Below are 25811 nucleotides of genomic sequence, written 5' to 3' on the forward strand. Positions count from 1 at the left end.
AGAGAGGGCAACCAGCCGGTGGTGACCAGGTGAGGAGGCATGGGGCGGACAGAGTGAGGCACTCAGAGCTGCTAGGTGGTCACAGACTGGGATTCAGTGGGGGAGACAGACAGGTGTGGGCTCAGGAGTTAGTGAGGTGACAGCATTGAGCCAGGGCTGAATGGGAGGGGGCTGCAGGGATACATTGGGACAGAGAGTAGGGGTGCAAGGATACACAGGGACGGGGTAGATGTGCCTGAATGGGAGAGGCTAGGGGTCAGCCAGGGTCTGCATGGGGAAGGCTCCCCAACTCCCTCCCCCACAAACCTGTTCCATACTTCAACCATTCCCAACAACCCTCGAGGTCCACTCCCAGCCGCCTTCCTACTCCCTCAGCTCCTCTGTTACCCCTGACTCCTTCAAGCCTTTGCGCTGCTTCTGAGGGGTGCCAGAAATACATTTCTGTATTGTAGTTTAAATCGATTACTCACAGTTCTATATTAATATGCCTAGTAAGGAATCTATTTGTCAAAAAAAACATTTCCTGAATCTTTTTTGTTGTCTGTATTGTTACAGACATACTTGCTGACAGGTATTTTTAAATAAATTACCCAAATAATTGACACTGGTGTGACTATATTGTGTTATTTTGAGAAATAAAATATGCAGAATTTTGCAGACTTTTAAAATATTGTGCATTTAAATTTTTGGCTCACATTTTCCCCAGGAGTAACGTAAAGTTTGTAGTAAAGTGGTGAACAATGGGGTAAAGTGGGTTACTCAGTATATTATGGGTTGGAGTATGCTCTCTTGTTTAGAGAGTGGGAGACCCCTCCACCCATACCCTGTTGTTTGTTATGTACCTGAATAAAGCTGCAGGTTCACAGCCTGAAGTCCTGTGAGTAGAGTATGTTTCTTGTGCACTCGGCAATCCCTTTACAAGAATGTTGTTGTGTAACAACTGACCTAGACAGAGGCTCACATATGACATGGTTTATGGGAGTCTTGTGTGAGGCATACGATCTAGTGCAGTGTTTCTCAACCTTTTTGATACCAGGGACTGGCTTGCTGCTTTCCTAAACTGTTTCAGGGAGATCTCAGGGACCGGTGTCAGTCCATGGACTGGTCATTGAGAAACACTGGTCTACTGGACAGGACCTGTGACTGGGAATTACAAGACTAGGGTTCTGTGCCCAGTTCTGCCACTGATCTGCTGTGCAACCATGAGCAAGTCACTTCATCTCTGTTTCTCTGACCATGCTTTGTCTGCTCCACTTAAATTGTGTGTTGTTAGGGGTAAAGACTGTCTCTTACTATGGCCATGTCTACATTTACCAGGGATTAACACTGATGCGATCGATGCAGCGGGGGTCGATTTTGTAGGTCTACTGAAGAAGACCCACTAAAACGACCACAGAGCACTCTCCGGTACTCCACCGGAACGAGAGGAGTAAGGTAAGTTGGCGGGAGAGCGTCTCCCATTGACACAGCGCGGTGTCAACACCGCAGTAAGTCGACCTAAGCTACATTGACTCCAGCTATGTTATTCACGTAGCTGGAGTAGCGTAACTTAGGTCGACTTACCGCAGTAGTGTAGACAAGGCCTACATGTCTATACACTACCTAGCACAATGGGGCCCCTTAGTCCTACTGTTAGACAAACAACAAATAATCCTAACAATATCAATGTTCTGGTGGATGCACATAGGTCTGGGAATCCCAGTTCTAACAATCAGATTGAAAGCTACATTTGTGTACAGCATTTTATGACCAGTTTGCAAATTGTCATATCAATTACATGGCTGCAAGGCATCTCTCATTCCTTCAGAGCTGGTTTTTCCTCACAAAAGCTCACATACAAATTTTCATACAAAATCAGCAAATTGTGTACAGTGGGGTCACAACCTGTGAAATAAGGCAGAGATATCTGACAAACAGGCCTTGTAATTGCTTTATTTTACTTCTTGCGTAGAATTTTAGGGCAGTATGAGTTCTCTTCAAATACAGGAGTTTTTCACTGTTGCACTTATTCAAGACTGGTTTTCTTTTTTATATTCTGTTGCAGTGAAATTGAGAAGATGGATAGTCTGGTGCCATGTGAAAGGCATCTCATCTCACAGCATCACTTGCTGTTTCTAAAAAAACTGATATTACCTCTAGATAAGAGTGTCTTTCTGTGTTGTGCCAGATTGTCTACTTTTCCTGCTTGACTCATACCCGTTGCTTTATGCAAACTTCACACAGCTAGGCTTGTAGCTCTGGGAAGGGTTTAGAAAAATATTTTCAGCTTCTTCCTCTCTTTGATATGGTATTATTGGCAGAAATTACTCCAAGTATGTCTTGACAGAGGGAAAAGGGTGTTTTTCAATTAACATAAGAATGGCCATACTGGGTCAGACCAAAGGTCCATTTAGCCCAGTATCCTGTCTTCCGACAGTGGCCAATGTCAGGTGCCCCAAAGGGAATGAACAGAACAGGTAATGATCAAGTCATCCATCCCCTGTTGCCCATACTCAGCTTCTGGCAAACAGAGGCTAGGGACACCATCCCTGTCCATCCTGACTAATATGGACCGATTCTCCATGAATTTATCTAGTTCTTTTTTTGAACCCTTTTATAGTCTTGGCCTTCACAACATTCTCTGGCAAGGAGTTCCATGGGTTGACTGTGCGTTGTGTGAAAAAATATTTCCTTTTGTTTGTTTTAAACCTGCTGCCTTTTAATTTCATTTGGTGGTAGGGTGACCAGATCACCCAAGTCAAATATCGGGACGCGGGGGGGTGTGTGACGTGGGGGGGGCGTGGTGGGGGGGCGTGGCAAAAAAAAAAACACCCTTCCTCCGCAAGCGCTGGAGGGAGGCCCCGGAGACGCAGGGGAAGCGCGGGGCCGGGGTGAGTGAGAGTCCGGCCTGGCCCCGAGCAGGCAGGACTCAGTCGGGTGGTAGGGAGAGGAGGGGGGGTGGCCCACGGGGCCAGGCAGCGGCTGTTCTCCCCCCCGGGCAGCGGGACTCTGGAGTAGCCGCTGCTGCAGCTCCCACTGCCGCGGGGGGAGGAAGCGGCCGATGGCCAAGCTCGGCGGCTGCGGCTCTGGCGCCCGGGCCCGAACCCCCCGAGCCGGGGCCTGCTGCGGGGACCCAGCAGTGCGCACGCTGCGCGCGCCCAGCCCCTGGCCAGTCGCGTCTGGGCTGCTGCCCAGCTGGTGCAATCCCGCGGCGGCCCCAGAGTGGGGGCAGCAGGCCCCAGCCCCCCGTCCCGCTCGGGTCCCGCAGGGGAACGAACGGGGCTGGGCTGCCGATGCCTTCGCCCCAGGGCCGCCGCGGGATAGCACCACCTGGGCAGCAGCCCAGACGCGACTGGCCAGGGGCTGGGCTGGGCGCAGCGTGCGCGCTGCTGGGTCCCCGCAGCAGGTCCAGGCGCCAGAGCCGCAGCCGCCGAGTTTGGCCATCGGCCGCTTCCTCCCCCCGCGGCAGTGGGAGCTGCAGCAGCGGCTGCTCCTGAGTCCCGCTGCCCGGGGGGGAGAACAGCCGCTGCCTGGCCCCATGGGCCGCCCCGCTCCTCTCCCTACCACCCAACTGAGTCCTGCCTGCTCGGGGCCAGGCCGGACTCTCACTCACCCCGGCCCCGCGCTTCCCCTGTGTCTCCGGGGCCTCCCTCCAGTGCTTGTGGAGGGAGGAGGAATGGTGAGCCTGGGGAAGAGGCGGGGATTCGGGGAGGGAGCCAATCGGGGGAGGAGGGGGTGGAGTCGGGGCGGGGGGGGGGGCACGAGCACTTCTGGGCTCTGGAGCATTTCCTTGTTTGTCCAGTGTCCCGACCGCACATCAGTCGGGACGCGGGACAAACAAGGAAATATCGGGACAGTCCCGATAAAATCGGGATGTCTGGTCACCCTATTTGGTGGCCTCGAGTTCGTGTGTTATGAGAAGGAGTAAATAACACTTCCTTATTTACTTTCTCCACACCAGTCATGATTTTATAGACCTCTATCATATCCCCCTAGTCGTCGCTTTTCCAAGCTGAAAAGTCCCAGTCTTATTAATCTCTCCTCATATGGCAGCTGTTCTATACCCCTAATCATTTTTGTTGCCCTTTTCTGAACCTTTTCCAATATATCTTTTTTGACATGGGGTAACCACAACTGCACGCAATATTCAAGATGTGGGCATACCCTGGATTTATATAGAGGCAATATGATATTTTCTGTCTTATTATCTATCCCTTTTTAACGATTCCCAACATTCTGTTTGCTTTTTTGACTGCCGCTGCACATTTGAGTGAATATTTTCAGAGAACTATCCACAATGACTCCAAGATCTCTTTCTTGAGTGGTAACAGCTAATTTAGATCCCAATTGAGTTAACTTAAGATGGAGGCAAACACATTTGAAGTCTAGGCTTAACAGGACTTTTCAAATGTTTTGAGCTAATTTCATTGCAAACGTGAATTGGAAAAACACTCCTTTTTAGCCTGTCTGGCAGAGCCCTGGTGATCCGGAATTATTGTCTTAGAATGGATTCATTGTGAATCATTTTCTGGTTTTGTCACAATCAGCGCAATAATGAAAGCTGAGGCCCAAAGCCCTCCTGAAGATTCCTCTACTTAAAGCCATGCAACCCTATTGGGACAGTTCTGCTCTGTCCTACTTCTGTAAACTTGGAGTAACTCCATTAACTTTATTGGATTTACACCAGGATAACTCAGAGCATTAATTTCTGTACGTCACTGTGCTTATCTAATTGTTCTGTGTTTCATGGAAGGAAAATTTGGATTTAAAACACCTTGGATGAAATTCTGATCCCATTCAAGTTAAAATCAGTGGGACCATGGTTTCACCCCTTGTGCTTCTCTTAAAACCAAATGTACACTATGGGCTTTATCCTGCAAGGTGCTGAGCATACTGGCCCTGCTCCAGCAAAGCACTTAAGCATGGTATTGACTGTAAGTGCTGCAATGGGACTACTTATCTGCTTAAAGTTAAGCAGGCACTTAAGTGCTTTGCTGGATGAGGGCCAATAGAGAATTGGGCCTATGGAATTTTTGTAAAGAAATATGAGGTTGGTTCTGTGACTTAGCTGGACTCTGCTGAAACACAAGTTAATATGTATATATTAAACATTTTTGTTAGTGAATTTAGACAGATTGTCCAATAGAAGTACAAATGAAGAAGTGGAGAGGTGCGATAAAACCACCTGCTAGGTGAGAAAAGCTTAAAACTGAAGAAGGATGAAAGTCTTCAGCTGGTATTTCTCCATCAGTGGATATAACAATAATAATATAGTAATGAACTACCACAATATCTTTTGTCTGATTATCTCAAAGTGCTTTATAAACACTTAGGAGTGGTCCAATTGATTTAAATGGAATTGATCACACAAGTAAAATTAAATATGTGCATAAGTACTTGTAGAAATCTGGAAGTGTTGAACATAGCGATAATCTTTAAGCTACTCCGATGTGTAAAAGAGAACAAGATTTTTTCCAGTACCATATATCTACTAAGTACCGTTAGTCTATCAGAGTCTATTTCTGGTCTTACTGAAGTTACTAGAAACACTTACATTGATTTAAATGGAAGCAGGACACCTGAAGAAGGTTAGAACAAAAGACTCAAAACCAGACATCATAATGATGACGTTTTGTAAATTGCATTAATATTTTTTAAAAGTCTTTGATTTCATAGTTAACAAACACAATACGGTTTTTACAAGTATATTACCCTCCCACACCAATTACCACATGTGTGTTCCTGTGTTTATTTATATTTATATCTCTATACAAATAAATATAGGAACAGAGATGTGCTAATTGTTCCACAATTGTATGCAAAGCTACTCGTAAACAGTGTTCTTAATGACCTATAAAATAAAGGGGTATTTAATGAAAAAAACATATTTATTTTAAAAATTGGCAAGGTCACCAGGCACAGAGAAACTTTTTAAAGCTGTGTATGGCTTGGTCTACACTACCCCCCTAATTCGAACTAAGGTACGCAACTTCAGCTACGTGAATAACGTAGCTGAAGTCGAAGTACCTTAGTTCGAACTTACCTTGGTCCACACTCGGCAGGCAGGCTCCCCCGTCGACTCCGCGGTACTCCTCTCGCCGAGCTGGAGTACCGCAGTCGACGGCGAGCACTTCCGGGTTCGACTTATCGCGTCCAGACTAGACGCGATAAGTCGAACCCAGAAGTTCGATTGCCAGCCGCCGAACTAGCGGGTAAGTGTAGCCAAGGCCTATGAGTGAGAGCAGAGGTAGAGGGATAAGGTTGTATCAGAGAGGACTAGTGAAGCCAGACTGAGACAATCGGAGATTTATGTTAGCTGGAGGCGGAGGTGAGGTGTAGACTGTGGCACACTGTGAGCCAGAAGCAGTTATTCATGGTCTGTGGCAAACTGGTTGGTCACAAGATGGTGACTCACCACCCTGGTTCCAGGTGCAATGCTAAGTTGCATTAAGAGATAGCTAAAAATACATTAAGGCCAAGATTTTCAAAAGCAACTTCATTGTTTTGGGAGCCAAACTTGAGGCTTTTAAAAGGGGCCTGGTTTTCTGCAAGTGGCTGATCACTGCTCAATACTTCCTGAGAGCCAAGCCTATTTAAGTTGTTTCAGGTAGTTAACTAAAAACTGAGGCATCCAAAATTACTGGTCAAAATCTTGGCTTAAATCTTTTCCAGCTATTACTTTCTCATGTAAGCAATTGTTGTAGTTACCTCAGGGATATTCTGTGTCCATGATGCACCCTCTTCATATTAAAATACAGATCTCGCAGAACGTGTACGAGAACTAAAACTGGTCACGAATTTTCCATTTATACTGTTTTTGAGAGAAAATTGGGTTTTTGACGCAATAAACTTTTTCATGAGAAATTTCTGCTTTCTGTGGAAACTTTCAGTGTTTTTTCAATTGAAAAAACAAAATATTTTGACTGGAAAAGTGAAATATTTTGATTTGGAAATGCTGCCATGGCACTTCGTAGGAGCTGTAGTTCAGTTGCCTCATGTCCCCATTCTCCTCTATGCTCCTGGTTGGGCTTCAGCTCCTGTGATGCACCATAGCCAAGGTCTCCCATGATGTTCTCCAAGAGGAGAGACTGCAATGCATCATGGGAGATATAGTCTGACCATGGAGCCTGGCCGCTAGAGGAGAATAAGAACACTGAATTACAACTCCTGTGAGGTACTACGGCAGCACTTCCAAATGGAATTTTTTCAGTTTTAACCTGGAATCTTTGTTTTTGAATTTCTGTTGAAAAATTGAAAATTTCCATGGAAAACTTAAATGCAAATTATTTTTTGTCAAAATTTTCTTCTGGAAAAAAAATGTTAACCAGGTCTCATGAGAAGCTCTGGCTAAGAGAGAGTCTTTTGACAGAACAACTTTTCCTCCCTTTTATGAATTTTCCACCTGATTTGAAAGATGTAAACAATGGGAATTTCAAAATTGTCTAAGTGATTAGAAGCACAGATCCTTTTGATATTTTGTGTGTGTGTGTGTAGCACTTACATTGCTAAATCACATGGTCACTTTTGAAAGTCTCATCCAACTTGTACAGTGCTAAAACACTGCATAATCCTGTGGATGGTCGGATTAATAGAGTCACAGCATAAATCCTCTTCTCCTCCTCTTATCCTACATGTGGTGCCAGATCCTCAGCTGGTGTAAACCACTTCGTTGATTTCTCTGCAGCTATGCAGACTTGCACCAGTTGAGGATCTGAGTTACGGTCTTAACCTGCACACTCCTGCAGAAGTGGGATCTAAGTAAAATAACTTCTTATGGACCTGTTAGAGTAAAAGGCAATGTATTCTTAATCTAGTCTCAGAAATATTCAAAGGAAATGTACAGTGGGTGATTTTTCTGATGTTTATATAATCTATAGAGATTAAGAAACCTTTTTGTAATGTGCCATATATCATAATGTGGTTTAATACCCCTTAGGTAGACTTTCAGACACAAGTAATGTGAAGATGGAAGTCTATGAAAGGCCATTAAGTATCAATAAATGAGAGTAAGATCTGTACTTGTACTGAATGAATAACCATCCTTGATAATCTTAAAGTCTAAAAGGTGTAAATAGATGATTGCCAGAAGCATGCTAAGTGTTTTACTAACGAAGAGACAAGGTCCCTGGCTCAAGGGTCTTACAATCTAAGGCCCCATCTCGGCAGGCTGCTATGCACAAGTTGAACCATGTATCTGCATAGAGCGCCACTGAACTTAATGGAGATCCAAATGGATGCAAAGATGTGTTTGTGAGCAGACAAGGTCAGACTGAAAAGACAACAAGCAGGCAAGGGAGTGAGTGAGCAGTGTTATCTGCAGGCATTGTATGGGCCACTGTTTGTTTTTCTTTTCTTTGTGGTAGTTTTGAGTCTCTTCTCCTCCTCTCATTCTCACCAGCATCTCCTGGGGTTTGTAGGCCTTGTAGAAGAAGTAGGTTTGAGGGGGGGTGAAAGATAGGCTTGGCTAGGATGGGGACTGTAGTTGTAGGGGCTACATGGAGGAAGGCAATACAGATTAAACACAGCATTGTATGTGTGCTTTATACATTTCATGGATTGTCAAAGCTTTTGGAAAGATCAATTGCGATACTCCTCCCAGTGTCAGTGCCTGTTCTAGGTCAAAGTTGTAGGTGAGTTTCAATAACTCACATTAGTTGCTTGTGTCCCTATTAATAAAGCCTGGAAGCCAAAGCAGAAGGGTCCTTTCATTGCTAACATCACAGAGGCTGTTTCTACACTGGCATTTTCCCACCACTGCATTAGCACTGATTCAGCTCCACAGCTGGTAGCAACAACAGGAGCTCTAGTTTAGACCACCATTAGCATTTTACCACTGTGTCATCTAACTTTGCGTAGAGCAGGCCTAGAGAACACAGACTGTCAGCCTTTCAACCAATTTATACTAGTGCACCCACTGTTGCATTTACAGTGGTGGAAATGTTGAAGCAAAATGCTAGCACAGACGAGGCAAAAGAGTAGGGGGCATATACTCACAGGGGACACCCTGATTAATCAGTTTTTTTCATATCGGCCTTAGCTGAAATTGTGAATGATAATGTGACTCTCATCTGTGAAATCTTCATGAGCAGGCTTGATTGTTACAATTCTTCTCTTGCCAGGCTCTCTGCATTAGTTGTGTCCACTTCAGTGGATTCAAAAAGCTCAGCCTGGCTCCTGGCTATGACTAAATCATCTAATTATAGCATTCCCATGCTGTGCTTTTTGCGTTCATTCCAAATCCATCAACACATTGATTTTTGGAATGGCATTCTTTACTACTCTATAGTCTTGTTTCTCAAGACCTCCTTGTTCCCTGTGCTTCTTTCACGGGTCCAGGTTCTCCACCTACAGGCATCTCCTTTTCTCCAAGCCTTGCCTTTATTTTACTTGCCACCAGGTATATGCCCACAATTCTCCTCCTAGATGGAGCATCCTACCCAATGTAAATTGTTTCAGTCCATGTGGATTCATACACTCTGGGTCAGATTCTCCATTGCCTCTACTTTTTGCATAGTCACTTATACCTGTGCAAAATGGGTATATACCATTACCATTCAGATGTGATTAACTCATTGTGAACCAGTGTGATTGACTACACCTGGTGCAGAACAAGGGCGAATCTGACCATCACTGAGTTTTGCACTCAGTTTGCAGTGAAGACAAATGGAAAATTTCAGTCAAAATTACATCAAATCGGCAGGGTTAAGTTGAAAACCTGCAAAACCATGAAGTGCATATAACAGTGAAGCAAAACCCTAAGTAAGCCCAGTTCTATGTGACAATGAGCTACCTTGGCTCAAAAACATTAGCAAATCTTTCAAGGGTCCTGGTCTAAGTCTGGAGCTTGTGATGAAACCAGGTGAGTATCCCAGCATTGCAATTCTTGCAGTCGTATCTCGAGTCTAGCAATATATGGGATTTCTCTTAAAGCCCTGACTCCTGACTTTGAGGCTGTCAGGTTGTTTTTTTAATATGTTTCTAGTCCCTCAAGGGTACAAAGAAAATCTGGGACATGTGTAATCTCTAAGCTCAAACCAGAAGGCAAATAAAAACCTATGGTATTATTTTTTAAACAAGAATCTCATGATTTTAAAGCCAGTCATGAGATTTCCTTTTTAAAATAATACATTTTGGGTTCTTTTTATTTTGGAGGGTCTAACTAATGCCTCGAGTACTTACAGTTGGCAAAATGATTTTGCATAATTTTGAGTTTGGTTGTGAATATTTTGTACAGCTCTAACTCTGCTCCCCAAACAAAATTATGAGATGTTCTTAAAAGTAGGACTAAGACCTCTCCTTTTTTAATACTGTTCTCAGCTGAGTATATATATAATCCTTTTCAAAGTGTAAAATGCCCTAGGATGTTTCAACAGTGCTTCTAAAATGACAGCATATGTTTGTTCTTTTGTATTTCGCTGAACAGCGTATGTTGATCTATACGCTACTTTTTTGTCATACACATTTTAAAATTAATATTTGAATTTATGCCACTTCTGGAATGTGTCTGTTTGCATAGCTTTCAAAGTAAGACATGCAGTATAATTTAGCCTAAAAAGCAATATACTGTAATTATTTTATTTGTATTATGGTAGTGCCTTGAGACCCCCAACTGAGATAAGAGCTGAATTATGCAAAGCACTTTGTGGATACATAACAAGAGCCAGTCCCTGCCCCAAAGAGTTTACAATGTAGACATGACAGACAATGGCCGGGAGAAAAGTCCCCATATCATCCCCATTTTGGAGATGAGGAACTGAAGCACAAAAAGTTCACTTCCCTTAGGATGTACAGGAAGTCTGCAGCAAAGCTGGGAACATAAGAATGGCCATATGGAGTCAGACCAATGGTCCATCTAGCCCAGTATCCTATCTTCTGACAGTGGCTAATACCAGGTGCTTCAAAGGGAATGAACTGAACAGGCAATCATCAAATGATCCATCCTCTGTCATCCACTCCCAGCATCTGGCAGTCAGAGGTTAGGGATACCCGGAGCATGAGGTTGCATTCCTGACCATCTTGCCTAATAGTCACTGATGGACCTAGCCTCCATTCACTTATTTAATTTTTTTTTAACTCTGTTATAGTTTTGGCCTTCATAATATCCCCTGGCAATGAGTTCCACAGGTTGACTGTGTGTTGTATGAAGAAGTACTTCCTTTTGTTAGTTTTAAATCTGCTGCCTATTAATTTAATTGGGTGACCCTGAATTTTTGTGTTATGTGAAGGAATAAATAACACTTCCTTATTCACTTTCTCCACATAATTCATGATTTTATAGATCTCTATTATATACCTCCTTAGTTGACTCTTTTCAAGCTGAACAATCCTCGTCTTTTTAATCTCTCCTCCTACGGAAGCTGTTCCATGCCCCTAATCTTTTTTGATGCCCTTCTCTGTGCCTTTTCCAATTCTAATCTTTTTTTGAGATGGGGTGACCAGAACTGCACACAGTATTCGCAGTATGAGTGTACCATGATTACCACTGGAACTGAATCCAAATCTCCCAAGTCCCAGCCAGTGCTTTAACCACAGGCGCTACCTTTCTCTTTAATATTTTGATGTTTATTAGGCCTTTGAAACAATTAGACAAAACCAAAGTATTAACAGATTCTTTAAAAGCAAAGTTCTCCTCTTGTGAACATTGAACTCTAAGCTAATTGGGGGCTGCCATTTTTTTATGGCAGTGTGGTCCAATGCTCTTTTTTTCAGGGAAACTGATGAAATCCAAGATAAAAGTGCCTATTGGTGGGGAAGACATATAATACCGGGTAGGCCTTTGTCTGGGTGAGGGATAGAATTCAAGACGACTTCCCTTCCTGCTCAGGGGCTTCTAGCCACCCCTCTTGGGTGACACATAGAGAAGGCAGAGCCATAGCCCTGTGTCTCCTCCCTTCCCCCCATGCACCAGCTAGTGGAGCTGGTCTGCTGCAGCACTGTAGTGATTCTCCATGCAGCCAGTCTCTTAGGCCTGGTCTACGCTAAGGGCTTGTCTCCACTACGGGGAGATGGACGCTGTTGCAATCAATGCAGCATGGGTCGATTTAGCGGGTCTAGTGAAGACCCACTAAATCGAAGGCAGAGCGCTCTCCGGTCAACTCCACCTCCAAGGGAAGCGTAAGGTAAGTTGACCGGAGAGAGTCTCCCGTCGACGCAGCGTAGTGAAGACACCGGGATAAGTCGACCTAAGCTATGTTGACTCCAGCTATGTTATTCACATAGTTGGAGTGGCGTAACTTAGGTCGGCTTACCCCGGTTGTGAAGACACGACCTAAGAAATTAGGTCAGTATAACTGCGTTGCTCAGGGGGGTGAAAAAACTACACTCCTGAGCAACACAGTTAAACAACCAAACCCCCAGTGTAGACAGCACTAGGTCAGCCTAGCTTACACCTCTTGGGGAGGCAGATTACACTACTGTATTTTAAGTGCAGACAAGCCCTTAAAGACACAATCTCATACTTATATACCTGCTGTATCCTGCCAGTGGTCTTCAGGTGGTAACTCCTTTAAAGAAACAAATTTTAAATACAAAAGCCATTCTAAAAGAAGAAGACCTGCCAAGTATTCAGTCTGTGTAACAACAGTGTATGTGAGAGACTGAGGAGGAATATTGCTTTTAACACTCTTTTTTGTGGTATTTACTTTTTGCAGACCTAAAAGATAGGAGGGGAGCAAAATAATAGAACTTTCTTCTATTCCACACAGTGGTAAACAGGGTTTAAGACATTTAAAATCTCCTTTGGCAGTCTCATTCCCCTCCCCCCTGCATTTTGTAACTGCAACTGCTGATTGTTTCACCAAGGGGGCGCACTGCATGCCCCAGAGCAGCAAACTCTGCTAAAAGAATAATATGCAGCACTACCAATAAAATATGCAACTCGCAAATTATATCATTTGATTTATTAGGGGGCATCTTGCTCAGTAAAGTATGAAAACTGAGCCAGCAAACTATCCAGCCTGATCTGTAAACTTTAAATCTTAATCCGTATGAAAAGGAAGAGCCACCAGAGATGTGGACCAAAAAACCCCCCAAACAAACAAAAACATCACTGAGTGTGTAGTAAAGTTTGCCAGTCTAAGATGCCTGATGAGCGACTGTAATGCTCAAAGTGAACAGAAGTTTACTGATGCTGCTTCTCAGGAGGAGCTGAATGACATCCCTGGCATTAAAGATTGTTTTACTAAAGCAAGGGAAAACCTACCGAAAATGACAAGAACAGAGTATGGGCAATAAAACGTGAGAGCACATGGGGGAACAAGGGTTGGCCCCCGAGGAGATGGTTTCTTGCCTGGGAGACCTATTTCCACTATTGTGTATCCCTGGTGTGGTGTATGACACTGCCGACTCTCTTAAAGCCCAGGCCACCCTACTAAGAGGGAGGAAGAGAAGCTATTACATTCTGGGTCAGGGATCAGGGACCAAACACTTCCCTGGCTAAGAAGTTAGAGGAGTGGCTCTGACTGTGTCTTTACCTTCTAGCTAAGCTGTTTTATGGTTAGCTATTTCCATGACCCTATTCTTGCCCCAAAGATCTAGAGTTGGAAGAAAAATTTGTCCATCCCCCTAAGCACACTACATGGTAGAGAAAAGAGCTCTTCTGGTTCCTGGGCTCCTCTTTGGAATGGTTGATGGAGGGAAAGAATATTTCTCTGGCCCCCTGGAAGGATCCATTTTACCACCCCTGACGTGTGTGGTGGAGGGGGTAAGGGTCATATGAACAAAGGCTGCAAGGGGATCTTGTGGGCAAAACTGCACAGGTCAAAGGATGTAATCCACTGAGGCACCTTCTGTATCACATCAGAATCTTCAGTGAGTCGTGGATCCTTTGTTATCACAGGAGAAACTGGTGGCCCAACAGCTGAGGGGAGGAATTTTGGTGACTGCAATGTTCAGGTTGAAAAAGTAAGCACCCAGCAGTCAGGAAATCAAAGTCAGGAGATTGCAACATTATGGGTCTTAAAGCAGCTTTAACTCAGCCATGTAGGTTACTCACACAATGGACTCAGGTCTCCCTCCTTCTGTTTTATCTTATGGGCCAAATGGACCCTGGGGCAACCTCTGTGTAGTCAATGAAGTTACTGCAGGGATGAATTTGGCTCTATACTTGTAAATGTTTACCATACCATGCCTGGGCAGTCCAGCATTGCTAACCCCTGCATTCATGAGGGAGGCACCCAAAAGCAGGAGACTGGCTTAAAAAGGGTGAGATTAAAAATAGTAAGTGTTGGGTTCTTTTTCTTTGCCCGCAGGTTTCTGAGCCTTCAGGGTGCCTTCGGGTCACATTTTCAAGCTTTTCTCTGCAATCATGAGGGCTACAAATGTATTTTCGTTTAAAAAATGAAAGCTGACATTTTTTCTTAATTAACTGACACCCAGAGATGGGACTTTAAGAAAAATACCAACTATGGAGTGACTTGCAAGCATACTGAGAGTGTTGGCGATGCTAAGGGTATGTCTACACTGCGGTTGGGAGCATGCTTCCCCATGCAGCCCTGCCCCAGCCAATCCAGCACCTGGCTCTTGGCACTATTTGGTCCCCAACCCCAAACCGTACAATCCAAACAGAAAACAAGTGTAATTGCTCTTACTCCACTGCAAACAGCTGGACCCTGATTCATCCAACCCCAGAGCAGCTGGAAAATGCTTCTCTGGTTCCTGCCAGTTTTTAACCCCGCTCTCTCGAGTCTTCTGGCTACACAGGAATAAAATATAACTGGCCCTTGCGAACACCCAGCTCTCGTGGCAATAGAAGTTTGGGGCCAAAATTGGGCAGGATTCAGACTTTGGAAGATTTTGCTGGCCCCAACCCTGCTGCCATCAGCCAGGGCTCGCTGCGCTCAGAAAGTGGCCGCTGTGCTAGTTATTGCAGGCGCAGTGGAAGGAGTGGGGCGCGGGCCCCCACGCAGGCAGGGCGGGAGGGGTCCCTCTCTGTGCATCTTCGCCAGCGCGTCCCGCCGGTGCTCTCTCTGCTGCTGCTGCTGCTTAGGGGGGGGGGGGGGGGGGAGGCTCCTGGCAGAGCCTCGCGTGCCACCTCCTGACGGTCCCGGGAAGGCGGCCGCAGCTGGAGGAGGCAGGCGCGCGGCGCGTTCATTAACCCTTGCGCGTCCCTCTCCCGGCTCTGCAGGTGTCGGTGCGCCCCGAGGAGCCCCGGAGGCCGCGCTGGGGAGTGGGGAACGGTCCCTGCGGAGCTCTCCCAGCCGGAGGGAGGCGGGCTCTGCCCTTGCCACGCAGAGGGCGGGGGTCCCGGCTGCTGCCCAAACGCGCATGACTCGGGGCCTCCGAGTAGGAACACGTTGGGGACCAGACAAGGCGGCATCCCGGAGCCTCCTCCTGCACCACGCCCTCTTCTCCGCCCAGGCTCGTCTCGTCTCCGGCCGGACCTGGCCTTGTCAGCAGCCGCCGGTGGAGGCGTGCGGGCCGGCCTCTCTTCGGGGGGGACGTGAAACGCCCGGAGCCCCAGGGCTTGCTCCGCGGGGCCCCCCGCTGCTTGGGCGGCCGGGGCCAGAGTGCGGGAATCCCCGGGAAAGTGCCCCGCCCTGCTGGAGCCCAACAGCGCCTTCTGCAACTCTCCGAAGTCTCCTGTCCGGGAGGAGAGGGCGCTTTGTGCTGCGGGCGAGCGCGCCAGAGGGGACCTTCCCAGCAACTTGCTCCGAAGATGAACCAGACAGCCGGAGTGTCCAACAGCGTCCGCTGCCCCAGCGGGAAGGGGCCAAAGGTAAGGGCAGCTCCGCGGCGCGCTCCGCGTTTGCAGGGGACAAGGCTTCGAAACAGCCCATTGGAAAAGTTGTTGGTGCAAAGCAGGGGGAGAGGGGGATGGTGACATCGGCTTGTGATTCAGTGCCCGGGGTGCACAGTTATTACAGCAACACTAGGACAGTGCGCCTGGCCTGGCTGGTGTTTGCAGCGCTGGCTGCTTTATCGCGGTGTTGTGTGTTCCCCCGAGGAGAAGATGTTTGGGGGAGAAGGGGTTTCAGCAGCGCCGCTAAGTCCTTGACTCAGCCCGTCTTCTGTGTTAAGAGATGGCTCGAACTGCTCCCATCTGATCACTTCAGTGCAGTGTGTGTGTGTTGTTCTGCTGATAAATAGCAGCGTCAGTGTTTCCATGCCGGAGAGCCTTGCTGGAGGGATGAAACTGTGATTTAGCGGCGGGAGGGGAGATGTGGGGAGTGGATGGGCAACATTGAAAACTCCTGGAAAACTGGAGTTTTGCCTTTCCCATGTGCCCCTTGTGTGTGTAGCGAACGCTCTCGTCATTAGCGGGTGTGCGTTCCGCAACCCAGTGAGCCACCGACAGCGAAGGGAAACCTTCTCCGGCGAGGAGTTAGTGCGACCCAAACAACGCGAGGGACAGCGAGGAGGAAACACACGAGCACACGGGGCTGTGATGTGTAGGAACGAGGGGAAGCCCCAGGGAAAGGATCCTGAGTTGACACACTGTGATCTACTTTGCTCCTAGATATTCACTGCACAGGCATGAAAACCAAACTCCTCTGTCTTTCATTTAGCCGTTTATGCGGGGAACTCCGGCATCTCTGTTTCTGGCGCATCCCTGGCAGTAGCAGCTACTCACTTCATGCAAAAAAGCACCACCGTAAACTTTCCTAGAGAGACCTTGATAGTCCATGTGCTGTGCTTCGGGTTAGCTGCTTAACATATCTTAAAAGTTTCCTTAACAAAGACAAACACTGCTAACCACATGCTGTGCTATTTAACCAGGTACAGACACTTCGATTGCAGCATGCGCGGTCTGTTCAGGATAACCTTTCTGATGTTTCCAGGGCAAGTTTTTCCGGTTTTGTAAAGAATTTCAAATACGTGGCTGTAGCTGGAGTTTTGCATTGGATGTTCTGTGATAATGAAAGGGACGCATTTCAAAGAAACACGGAATCACAATTTTTTTCCAGAAACATTATACACAATTATTTTTCAACACTGAAATCGTTCTCTCTTCTGGGTTTTATTTCATGTAGTGTGGTTCGGTGCTGATTCTTGCATGTTCTGCAGTTTTGCTTTTTAACCATTGGAGTTCTGACCCGGCAAACACTTGTGCATGTTAATCTATCCTGTATCTTAGTTCCCCAGCTGTAAAATGGGGATAATTATACTGCCCCTCCTCACAGGAGTGTTGTGAGGCTAAACTCCATTAATGATTGAGTTCATGTGCGTATTCACATGATGAAGACCTACAAGTGGGGGGGAGGGATAGCCTACTAAACCCAGGGTTGTGAGTTCAATCCTTGAGGGGGCCACTTGGGGATCTGGGGCAAAATCAGTACTTGGTCCTGCTAGTGAAGGCAGGGGGCTGGACTCGATGACCTTTCAAGGTCCCTTCCAGTTCTAGGAGATGGATATCTCCATTAATTATTATTTATTATTATTATAAGTAAGGCTATGATTTAGTCCATGGGTATTTTTAGTAAAAGTCTTGGACAAGTCACGGTCAATAAACAAAAATTCACAGCCTGTGACCTGTCCATGACATGTACTATAAATACCCCTGACTAAATCTTAGCTGGGGGTGGGGGGCACTGCTCTGGAGGACTGGGGGGCCACTGCTGTCAGGGGGCAAACCCGGGGCTGCTTACCCGCTGCTGCTCTGGTCACTCCTGGGACCAATGTCAGGGGCTGCGGCTGCTCCTCCTGCCCCTAGGCCCGCTGCTTGGGCGGTCCCTGGGGCCAGTCGCACAGGCTGCTCGGGCGGTCCCCGGGGACAGCTGCCCAAAGCCACCTGAGCAGCTGCCAATGCAGCTGGCCCCGGGGCCACTCCAGCAGCACCGGTGCAGCTGGCTGCGGGGCTGCCCGAGCGTCTGGCTGAGGAGTCGCTCGAGGATTGGCCGGTGTGGCATTCTGCAGAGCTGCTTTAGCAGCTGGCCCCAGAACCAGCCTCACTGGCCACTGCAGAAGTCACAGAGGTCATGGAAAGTCACGGAATCCATGACTTCCGCGACCTCCACAACAGACATGGAGCCTTACCTATATGTATCTAGAAAGCTTAGATGAGCTCACTGACATCAGTGGGCTCCTCTTCATGGCTAGTCAGTTAAGCAGATGCAAGACTGGTGCCTAAATCTGCAGAAATGAGTCTTGTAAATATTTTCAAGGCGAGGCCTCCTTTGACAACCCTGTTTTTATTTGGGTGAAGGTTATTATTTATTAATTTAATCATATCAAATGCTGCTCTATCATTTATTTAGTGGAAGGGGAAGAGAGGGAGTCCTATTTTGTGTTCTGCATTTATACAGTGCCTAATACAGTGGAGTCCTGGTTCATGACAGGGGCTCCAAGGTGTGATAGTAATACTAATTAATAATACGACAGTGTGACCCGGTAGGTCAAACCCCAGTATGCCTACCAGATAATTCATATAGTTTTAATTTAATTCAAAGACATCGGCAGCATATTTTCAAACATTGTAAGCTGTAGCCATTATTTCTTTTGGAAGTGTATTTCTTTTTCAAGACAGATGACTGATGATTTAAGCTTTTTAATTAAAACATACAAACTCTGTGCATGACTAATTCTGTTGCAAGGAAGCCTTCCAGAATTCAGACATAATATCACACAGGAAAGGGCTGAAACAAATAGCTATTTTGCCTCTTGCTTCTTAAAATTAGTTAACTTGCCTGGGATGCTAGGTTTTGAAGAGCACAGAAGTTTTCAAGAAGTTTATTCCCGCCCCCCCCCCCCCCCCCCCCCCCCAAGATGTGTTGGCAGACAATGTAGATTCAGAGCCTTAAAAGAGCTGCGATTGCCAACTTGTTGGGGGCAAGGTCAGGCTGAGTCCTGGGGTAGATGTGTTTTGTTTTGTGTTTTCTCTCTCTCTGCAGAGTAAATCACTCAGACAATAACGTTTGCAAGATTTACAGCTTTGTATGGTTGCGATGATCAATGGAGCTAAAATTTTAAAGATGGAGATGCTATTAAATGAATGATAAAAGTGAATAGATTGATTGTAGCAATATGTAAGCATCCACTAAAACCATTTGCATCTTATTGACAAAACCATTTGACTTCTTTAGCAGGCTTAATAAACATCTGACTCCATGTTACAGTTACCACTGAAAGACTATAACTGGTTAGCACTGCTTTTGAGAAAATATTTTGTATACGCATAAAGGGCCTACTCTACTTGCTTTATACCATGTGAGTAACCCCATTGCCCTCACCGGGACAGCTGGTGTGAACAAGATGAGAAGAATTTTTCCACAATAGTACTCATCTGGAAACGTCCTCTATTTAAGCTTCCTAAATTTGCAAACATTATGGGTATGGGGTCCACCTCTGTTTACAATGAAGTCATTGGGGAAAATCTCCTATTAATTTCAATGGAAGCAAGATTGGACCCAAGTTAGTAAAGTCTCTATTAAAGGAAGGATGGTCCAGTAGTTGGGGGTTTAGCTTAGGACTTGGGAGACCTGTATTCAATTCCCTGCCCTACCAAACTTTCTGTGTAACCTTGATCAAGGCATGTAGGCCTTGTGGGTATGTCTACACAGGGAAGGGCAGTCGTGGCAGTGAGTCTCAGAGCCCGGGTCAAGGGACTTGCGCTATGATGCTAGAAATAGCTGTGTAGACTTTGTGGCTTGGGCTCTCAAGTACACCTCCCTTCCTAAGTTTCAGAGCCTGAGCTGCAATGTTTGCACAGCTGTTTTTAGGGCCATAGTGCAAGCCTGAGACTGTCACTGCATGCTCTGAGACTCACGGCCACTTGCTGTGTAGCTGTCCCCTCTGGGCCTTAGTTCCCCATCTGTAAAATGGGATAATGTCACTGCACTGCCTCACGGGCTGTTATGAGATTAAGTACAATACAGATTTAAGCACTCAGATACTGTGGTGATGGGAGGCATGTAAGCAGAGCTAAGCAGGAAATGGTTTTCTTATCCTGTGGCTATTTTGTAGAATTTGACTTTTTTCCCATCTCAGAATAGGACAAAAAGTCAAAATCCTGAAAATATTAATAAGCTGATAACTGAAATGTTTTTCATGTTGGTTCAATCAAATGTTTCATTTTGATTCAAAACTTTTTTGGGGGGGTCAGTATAAGTAGCTTAAAATGTGAAACAAAATAATTTGGAACCAGAAAGCTGGAATTTTTCATTTAGAAAATGTCTGTGTTTGTTTTTTCATCAAAAATGCCAATTCACTGAAACCATGTATTGAAAATTTCTCAACCAGCTCTACCGTAGCTATCTAGGAAATAGAAAGGGATTCTGGAAACTTCCAGATGGGAAAGCATTGTACCTGCCACAGATACAAGTAATACCTCCAGTCACTGTCACTGAAAGAAGCTGGGGGGAAAATATATCTTTGTCTTGTTTCCATCAGGGCCGGCTCCAGGCAGGGCCGGCTCCGGGGTTTTGGCCGTCCCAAGCAGCCAAACAAAACAAAACAAAACAAAAACACAGCGGGGGAGGAGAGAGAGAGAGCGCCTTTCTAGAGCACTATACAACTTTTGCCCTCGCTGTCCTCCTCCCCCATTCGGACGCTCTTGTCAGGGCCGGCTCCAGGCACCAGCTTACCAAGCAGGTGCTTGGGGCGGCCACTTCGTAGCGGGGCGGCACGTCCAGCTGTTCGGCGGCAATTCGGTGGACAGTCCCTCACTCCTGCTTGGAGCGAAGGACCTCCCGCTGAATTGCCGCTGCAGATCGCGATTGCGGCTTTTTTTGTTTTGTTTGGCTGCTTGGGGCGGCCAAAACCCTGGAGCCGGTGTGGAGAGCTGTTTGCGTCATTACACTGGCCCTGGTTTCCATTGTGCCTTTGACAGGACCTTGTGCATAGTCAGCTTCACTACTTTGCTGATGGTCAGTGTCACTTCCTGTCTCATGCACTCATGTGATGATGGCATTCTCTTGTTCTGCCTGGAGGGTTGCTCAGGTGCACTCTCTTCCACAGGTCTTTCAAGAGGGTGTTTGGGGTCAGAAGGTTGACTCCTTTTCCCATACTCCCTGCATGGAGCTGGGGTGGGGGAGGACTATGGGAGAACTTCCTCCTTCACTCAGTCCCCTGCATAGAGCTTGGGGGGTAGGGGGGGGGGCAATCAAGGGCAACCAAACTTCACTACCCAGTTCCCTGCATAGGGGTGGGGGGTGGGGCCAGGATCACCTTAACTCCTTGTACCTGGACTCAGAGCTGGGGTGCAATGGAAGGCTAATGGGGAGCAGCTGGGGACAGGGTCATTCTTTCCCTGGCACTCCCCTGCAGATCCCAGAGAGAAGTTCAGAACTGGGAGTGGAGCTTACCTGAATGCAGCTGCTTAAAAGCCTGGTAGGCAGCAGGGATGGGCACAGATGTGGCGGTGGTATGGAGAATGGGTATGAGGAGCAGAGCGCTGTTTGACTTGTTCTTCCAAACATCGTCAGGGAGATTAAAAAAAAGTGTGTGTGTGTGGAGAGGGAGGTAAATTTAGGACATATTGAGGATGTTCTCTCAGAAAATTCAATTTTTAAAGACATTAGTCCATTCAAAAAGCTCATCTCATCCCTTTAAGGGCCAGATCCTATGCCTTTTGAAGTCAATGGGACACTTTCCATTGTCTTCCCTGCACACTGGGTCAGATCTTATAAATTGCCAGAGTATAAATCAAAAGACTGAAAAGGTTTGAAATCACTCACAAATAGAGTAAGCATGAATGATGCATTTTGGTCAAATCTAATAATATTGCATTAAAGTTGAGCAAATGGGAACTCAGGTGATGGAAATAGTCACTAAATGCTGCTAATGGGACACTCTTTAGGCTATTGGGGAATAATTTACTAAGCATGAGCCATATCTTGGCATTAAAAATATAAGTAACAGGAAAAGTTGGTGCGTTAAAGAACTGTTTTTTTGCACAGCAGTCCAAATTATTGTAACCTGACCATTCCTTAGCAATAAAGAATGCCTGTAGATAACAATGAACGATTTATGCAGACTTTGTTTTGAGGAAAAAAACAACTGTACTAATTAGCAATACCAGCCTCTAAAAAGGGGGCTGGGGAAAACAATTAAAGGGTTTTTAAATTGCTTGCTCCCCCTATATGAAGTCCTTGCTCCCTTAAGCTTAGGTTAAATAAGATGTTCAGGACTGAGTGTGCTGTTGGTAGCTACCCTACTACTGTGAAAAGAATAAATTTCATATATGAGAATGACAAGCTGCTAATTTGTATAGAGTGGAATCCACAAACATACTTGGGTGCCTAAACACCATATTTACACATCTGAGTCCTGGGTTTAGGCACCTAAGTCCCAGTTTTGGCTCCACTGTGATCCACAAAACTCTTATCAAACCCTGTGGACACCTAAGCTCACTCGGCACCTAAGCATACCTCTACCCCGATATAACGCAGCCCGATATAACACAAATTCGGATATAACGTGGTAAAGCAGCACTCGGGGGGGACGGGGCTGCGCGCTTCGATGGATCAAAGCAAGTTCAATATAACGCGATAAGATTTTTTTTGGCTCCTGAGGACAGCGTTAGGTCGGGGTAGAGGTGTATTTTCAAGCTCTGGACAGCCATACTGCTGTTCCCCTCCAGATATCTGTGCACCTATCTCCCACATAAGCCTCAGAGTGATTCATGAACCAGAGGAAGATTGGTCACCACATACCACTTAGGCATTTGGCCACCTATCTCATAGGTGGCCTCTGAGCACATCTACCAAATTGGGTCCAGTTCAGAAATCCAGTGGGGGGTGCGGGGGAGACGCATGCTATCTTTTAACTTTTACCCCATTGGTTAGAGCACTTGCTTGGAATGTGGGACACCCAGGTTCAACTCCCTCCTCTATGGCAGAGGAGAGATGATTTGAACAGGGGGTCTCCCACCTTTCGGGAGGCTGCTCTAACCACTGAGCTATGGGGTATTTTGATGTCAGGCTGTCTTCATCTTACCTGTTGAAGCTGTTCCACTGAGGCTAAATAATGAAAGAGTGATGGGAGCAGGGGGACTGGACCTGGGTGCCCTAACCACTGGACTACAGAGTTAGTGTATCTCTCTCCCTCCCACCCACCCACCCACTCACGCCCTGATGACTATTCCCTTGTGGATAAATACTTACTACATCTTTCTGTGCCTACATTAAGGTTTTGAAATATGTTAGCTGGGACATTTTAAATATATACCTCCTAGGCTAGTCTAGCCAGTCCCTTAGTAATCACATTTCTGTCTGAACATTTTTACCTATTAATGCTGTATTACTGTAACACTCTGGGATTAGGGCCCCATTGTGCTTGATGCTGTACACACACATAAGAAACAGTCCCTGCCCTAAAGAGCTTACCATGTAAATAAGACAGTAAGTGGGAGAAATGAGAATTGTTATCCTTATTTTACAGACAAGTGAGCCGACGTTCAGAGATTAAGTGACTTGCCCAGAGACAACAGGAGGTCTGTGACAGAACTAGGAACTGTTTGTTAAAAGTAACACCTAAGGCTACTATAATGACGCACTAGAAACATTTTTTTCGTATGTGTGTTTCATTTGATAGTATTTATGTAGAATCAATTTTACTCTTTCCTCTGTATTGTCAGTCAGTTTTCCCCCTTGTTTGTGTGGGTCTTTCACATGGCAACAGAGGAGAGAAAAACATGTCAAACATAGGAAAAAATATCCAGAAAACTTAAAAAAAAAAATTGTCAGCAGGACTCTGGAGGGTCTAATCCTTGACACTACTTTTCTCTCTTTTTTTTTTTTCAAATTGATGCTGTCTCTTTAATGAGTAAAATTAGTGGGAAATGTGTTTTGCAGCTGTTGATGTAAATTAAAAGAAGTTGCTTTTGTAAGCCTCTTAGCCAGACTTTAATTAATGCTACAGTGAGAATTCTAGTATTAATGACTCCTTGTGAGGTTCTTGGCCAGAGCTTCTGTCTCATTTTATTTCAGACTTCAGAGTTTCTGCCCTCTTCATATTGTTCCTTGTAAGCCTAGTGTTTATTTTCAGTGAACTTCATATATGTTGCAGCGGGGACTCATTTGGGTCAGTTCTACTATCAGCCTTCCTCCAAACTCCCATTACCATTAATGGGAATTTTACATACAGAACAATGGCAGATTCAGCCCCATAAATTGCAAAGAAAGTCTTGAGTCATCTTTTTAGAAACAAAATTACCCCCAATATATTCTCTCTTCAAGAGAAGGAGGTGACACCATAACATTTATTAGCAACATAAATATCTGTTAGTCACTAAACAACTTTTGAAAGTTAATGCAATAGATGACCCATCAATTTGTCTTCCTTTATCAGTCTTTCCAGGTTTCGAACACTCCGGCAAGGGGAGGCAACATGATCGAGTGGATGCAGCACTGGACTGGGAATCATGGTTAGGCCACACTCCTCCCCTTGGCATTTCCTATTGGTTTGCTTAGGCAGCTCCCTGCTCAGTCTGCTGCAGGGGGGCTGGAACAATTTGTATAGTGGGAGTGCTGAGAGCCATTGTATCAAACTGTAAACCCTGTATATAATGGAAACCAATCCGGGGGTGCGGTAGCACCCCTAGTTCCAGCACCTATGGTCTACTGGATTTTGTGAATCCCATTTTTGGGCTCCCAACTCTCCCCATGCATTGTATAGGGAGACTGGGTACCTAATTTGCAGTTGTGAATTCCACCAGGTGGCAGGGTGTTTAAACACTGTGCACAGCAATGCTCGGTGTTGAAGAATTTCAAGGTGCTAGCTAGCACATTAAAAATTGCAGTGTAGATGCAGTGGCACGAGCAGTAGGATGGGGTAGCCGCTCCCGGGAAGGATGGTATTTGGGCGGCGACCCTGTCCCATTGCCTGCGTCACTGCAGCTACAGTGCTATTTTTAGTGTACTAGCTTGATAAAGCTAGCATGTGTATATGTACCTGAGCTGGGAATGATGCCTCCAGCTCGAGTGTTGACATACCCTAAGTCCCCTTTGTAAACCTAGCCCCATGTGTTTGTACAAGTCTAGCGCAGGGGTTGGCAACCTCTGGGTTGCCACCAGGGTAAGCACCCTGGCGGGCCGGGCCAGTTTGTTTACCTCCCGCGTCCGCAGGTTCGGCCGACCGCGGCTCCCACTGGCCACAGTTCGACGCTCCAGGCCTATGGGGGCTGCGGGAAGCGGCGCGTCCGAGGGATGTGCTGGCCGCGGCTTCCTGCTGCCCCCATTGACCTGGAGCAGTGAACCACGGCCAGTGGGAGCCGCGGTCGGCCGAACCTGCGGATGCGGGAGGTAAACAAACTGGCCCGGCCCGCCAGGGTGCTTACCCTGGTGAGCTGCGTGCCAGAGGTTGCCAACCCCTGGTCTAGCGTAATAGGGCCCTGATCATATTTGGGGCATCAAGGCACTATAATACAAATAATAAGCTGATTGCTTAGTCCCCTCAACTCTGCCTAACATCAGTAGGAGCAGAGGGTGCTCATGACTGAGCCCTTTAAATCCCCCACCCCAAAGTAATCTTTCGGGAATACATTAGTGAGCCCATGTAACAATGAATAGGAAAGCAACTTAGAGTGAGTCTGTATCCAGCCTGATGCAGCGGTCCATGCACTGTGGGGCTTAGAGCTGGGGAGGGGTTGGAAGGGATGAGCAGAGTCTTTCCTTGAGTTTCTTTCCCAAACCGGTTTAGAACTTCCTGACTTGGTTTTTTCCATCTGCACTGTATTTTTTTTTTTTAAATATTTTGCAGCATAAAGGGAGTGAGGCGCTCCTTGCCCCTGGCTTTTTCTCCCGCAGTGTGAGAGCTACCCAGAGCTTGGGCTGCTATTATCTCCAGGCTCTGCCAAGTGGGTTGTAATGGGGAGGGGGATGGTGCTCCCTGCAGCTCCAGGAGTTAATGTATTAGTTCCTGCTTCAAGCACACACCAGCTCTTGGGTTGGTGTATC

The 25811-nt window shown here is 46.3% G+C and overlaps 1 protein-coding gene across 1 annotated transcript in view; it reads left to right on the top strand.

Annotated features, from left to right (window-relative positions):
- The first annotated feature begins 15015 nt into the window (after positions 1-15015).
- Positions 15016-25811, top strand: part of DPP6 (dipeptidyl peptidase like 6) — a 783790-nt gene continuing 772994 nt past the window's right edge. Inside the window, exon 1 of the mRNA XM_042859184.2 lies at positions 15016-15694. Coding sequence (XP_042715118.1) covers positions 15635-15694 — 60 coding nt within the window. The 5' untranslated portion in view covers positions 15016-15634. The remainder of the gene's footprint in view (positions 15695-25811) is intronic.

This window comes from Chrysemys picta, chromosome 2, assembly GCF_011386835.1.
Source record: "Chrysemys picta bellii isolate R12L10 chromosome 2, ASM1138683v2, whole genome shotgun sequence".
In the NCBI taxonomy this organism is placed as follows: Eukaryota; Metazoa; Chordata; order Testudines; family Emydidae; genus Chrysemys; species Chrysemys picta.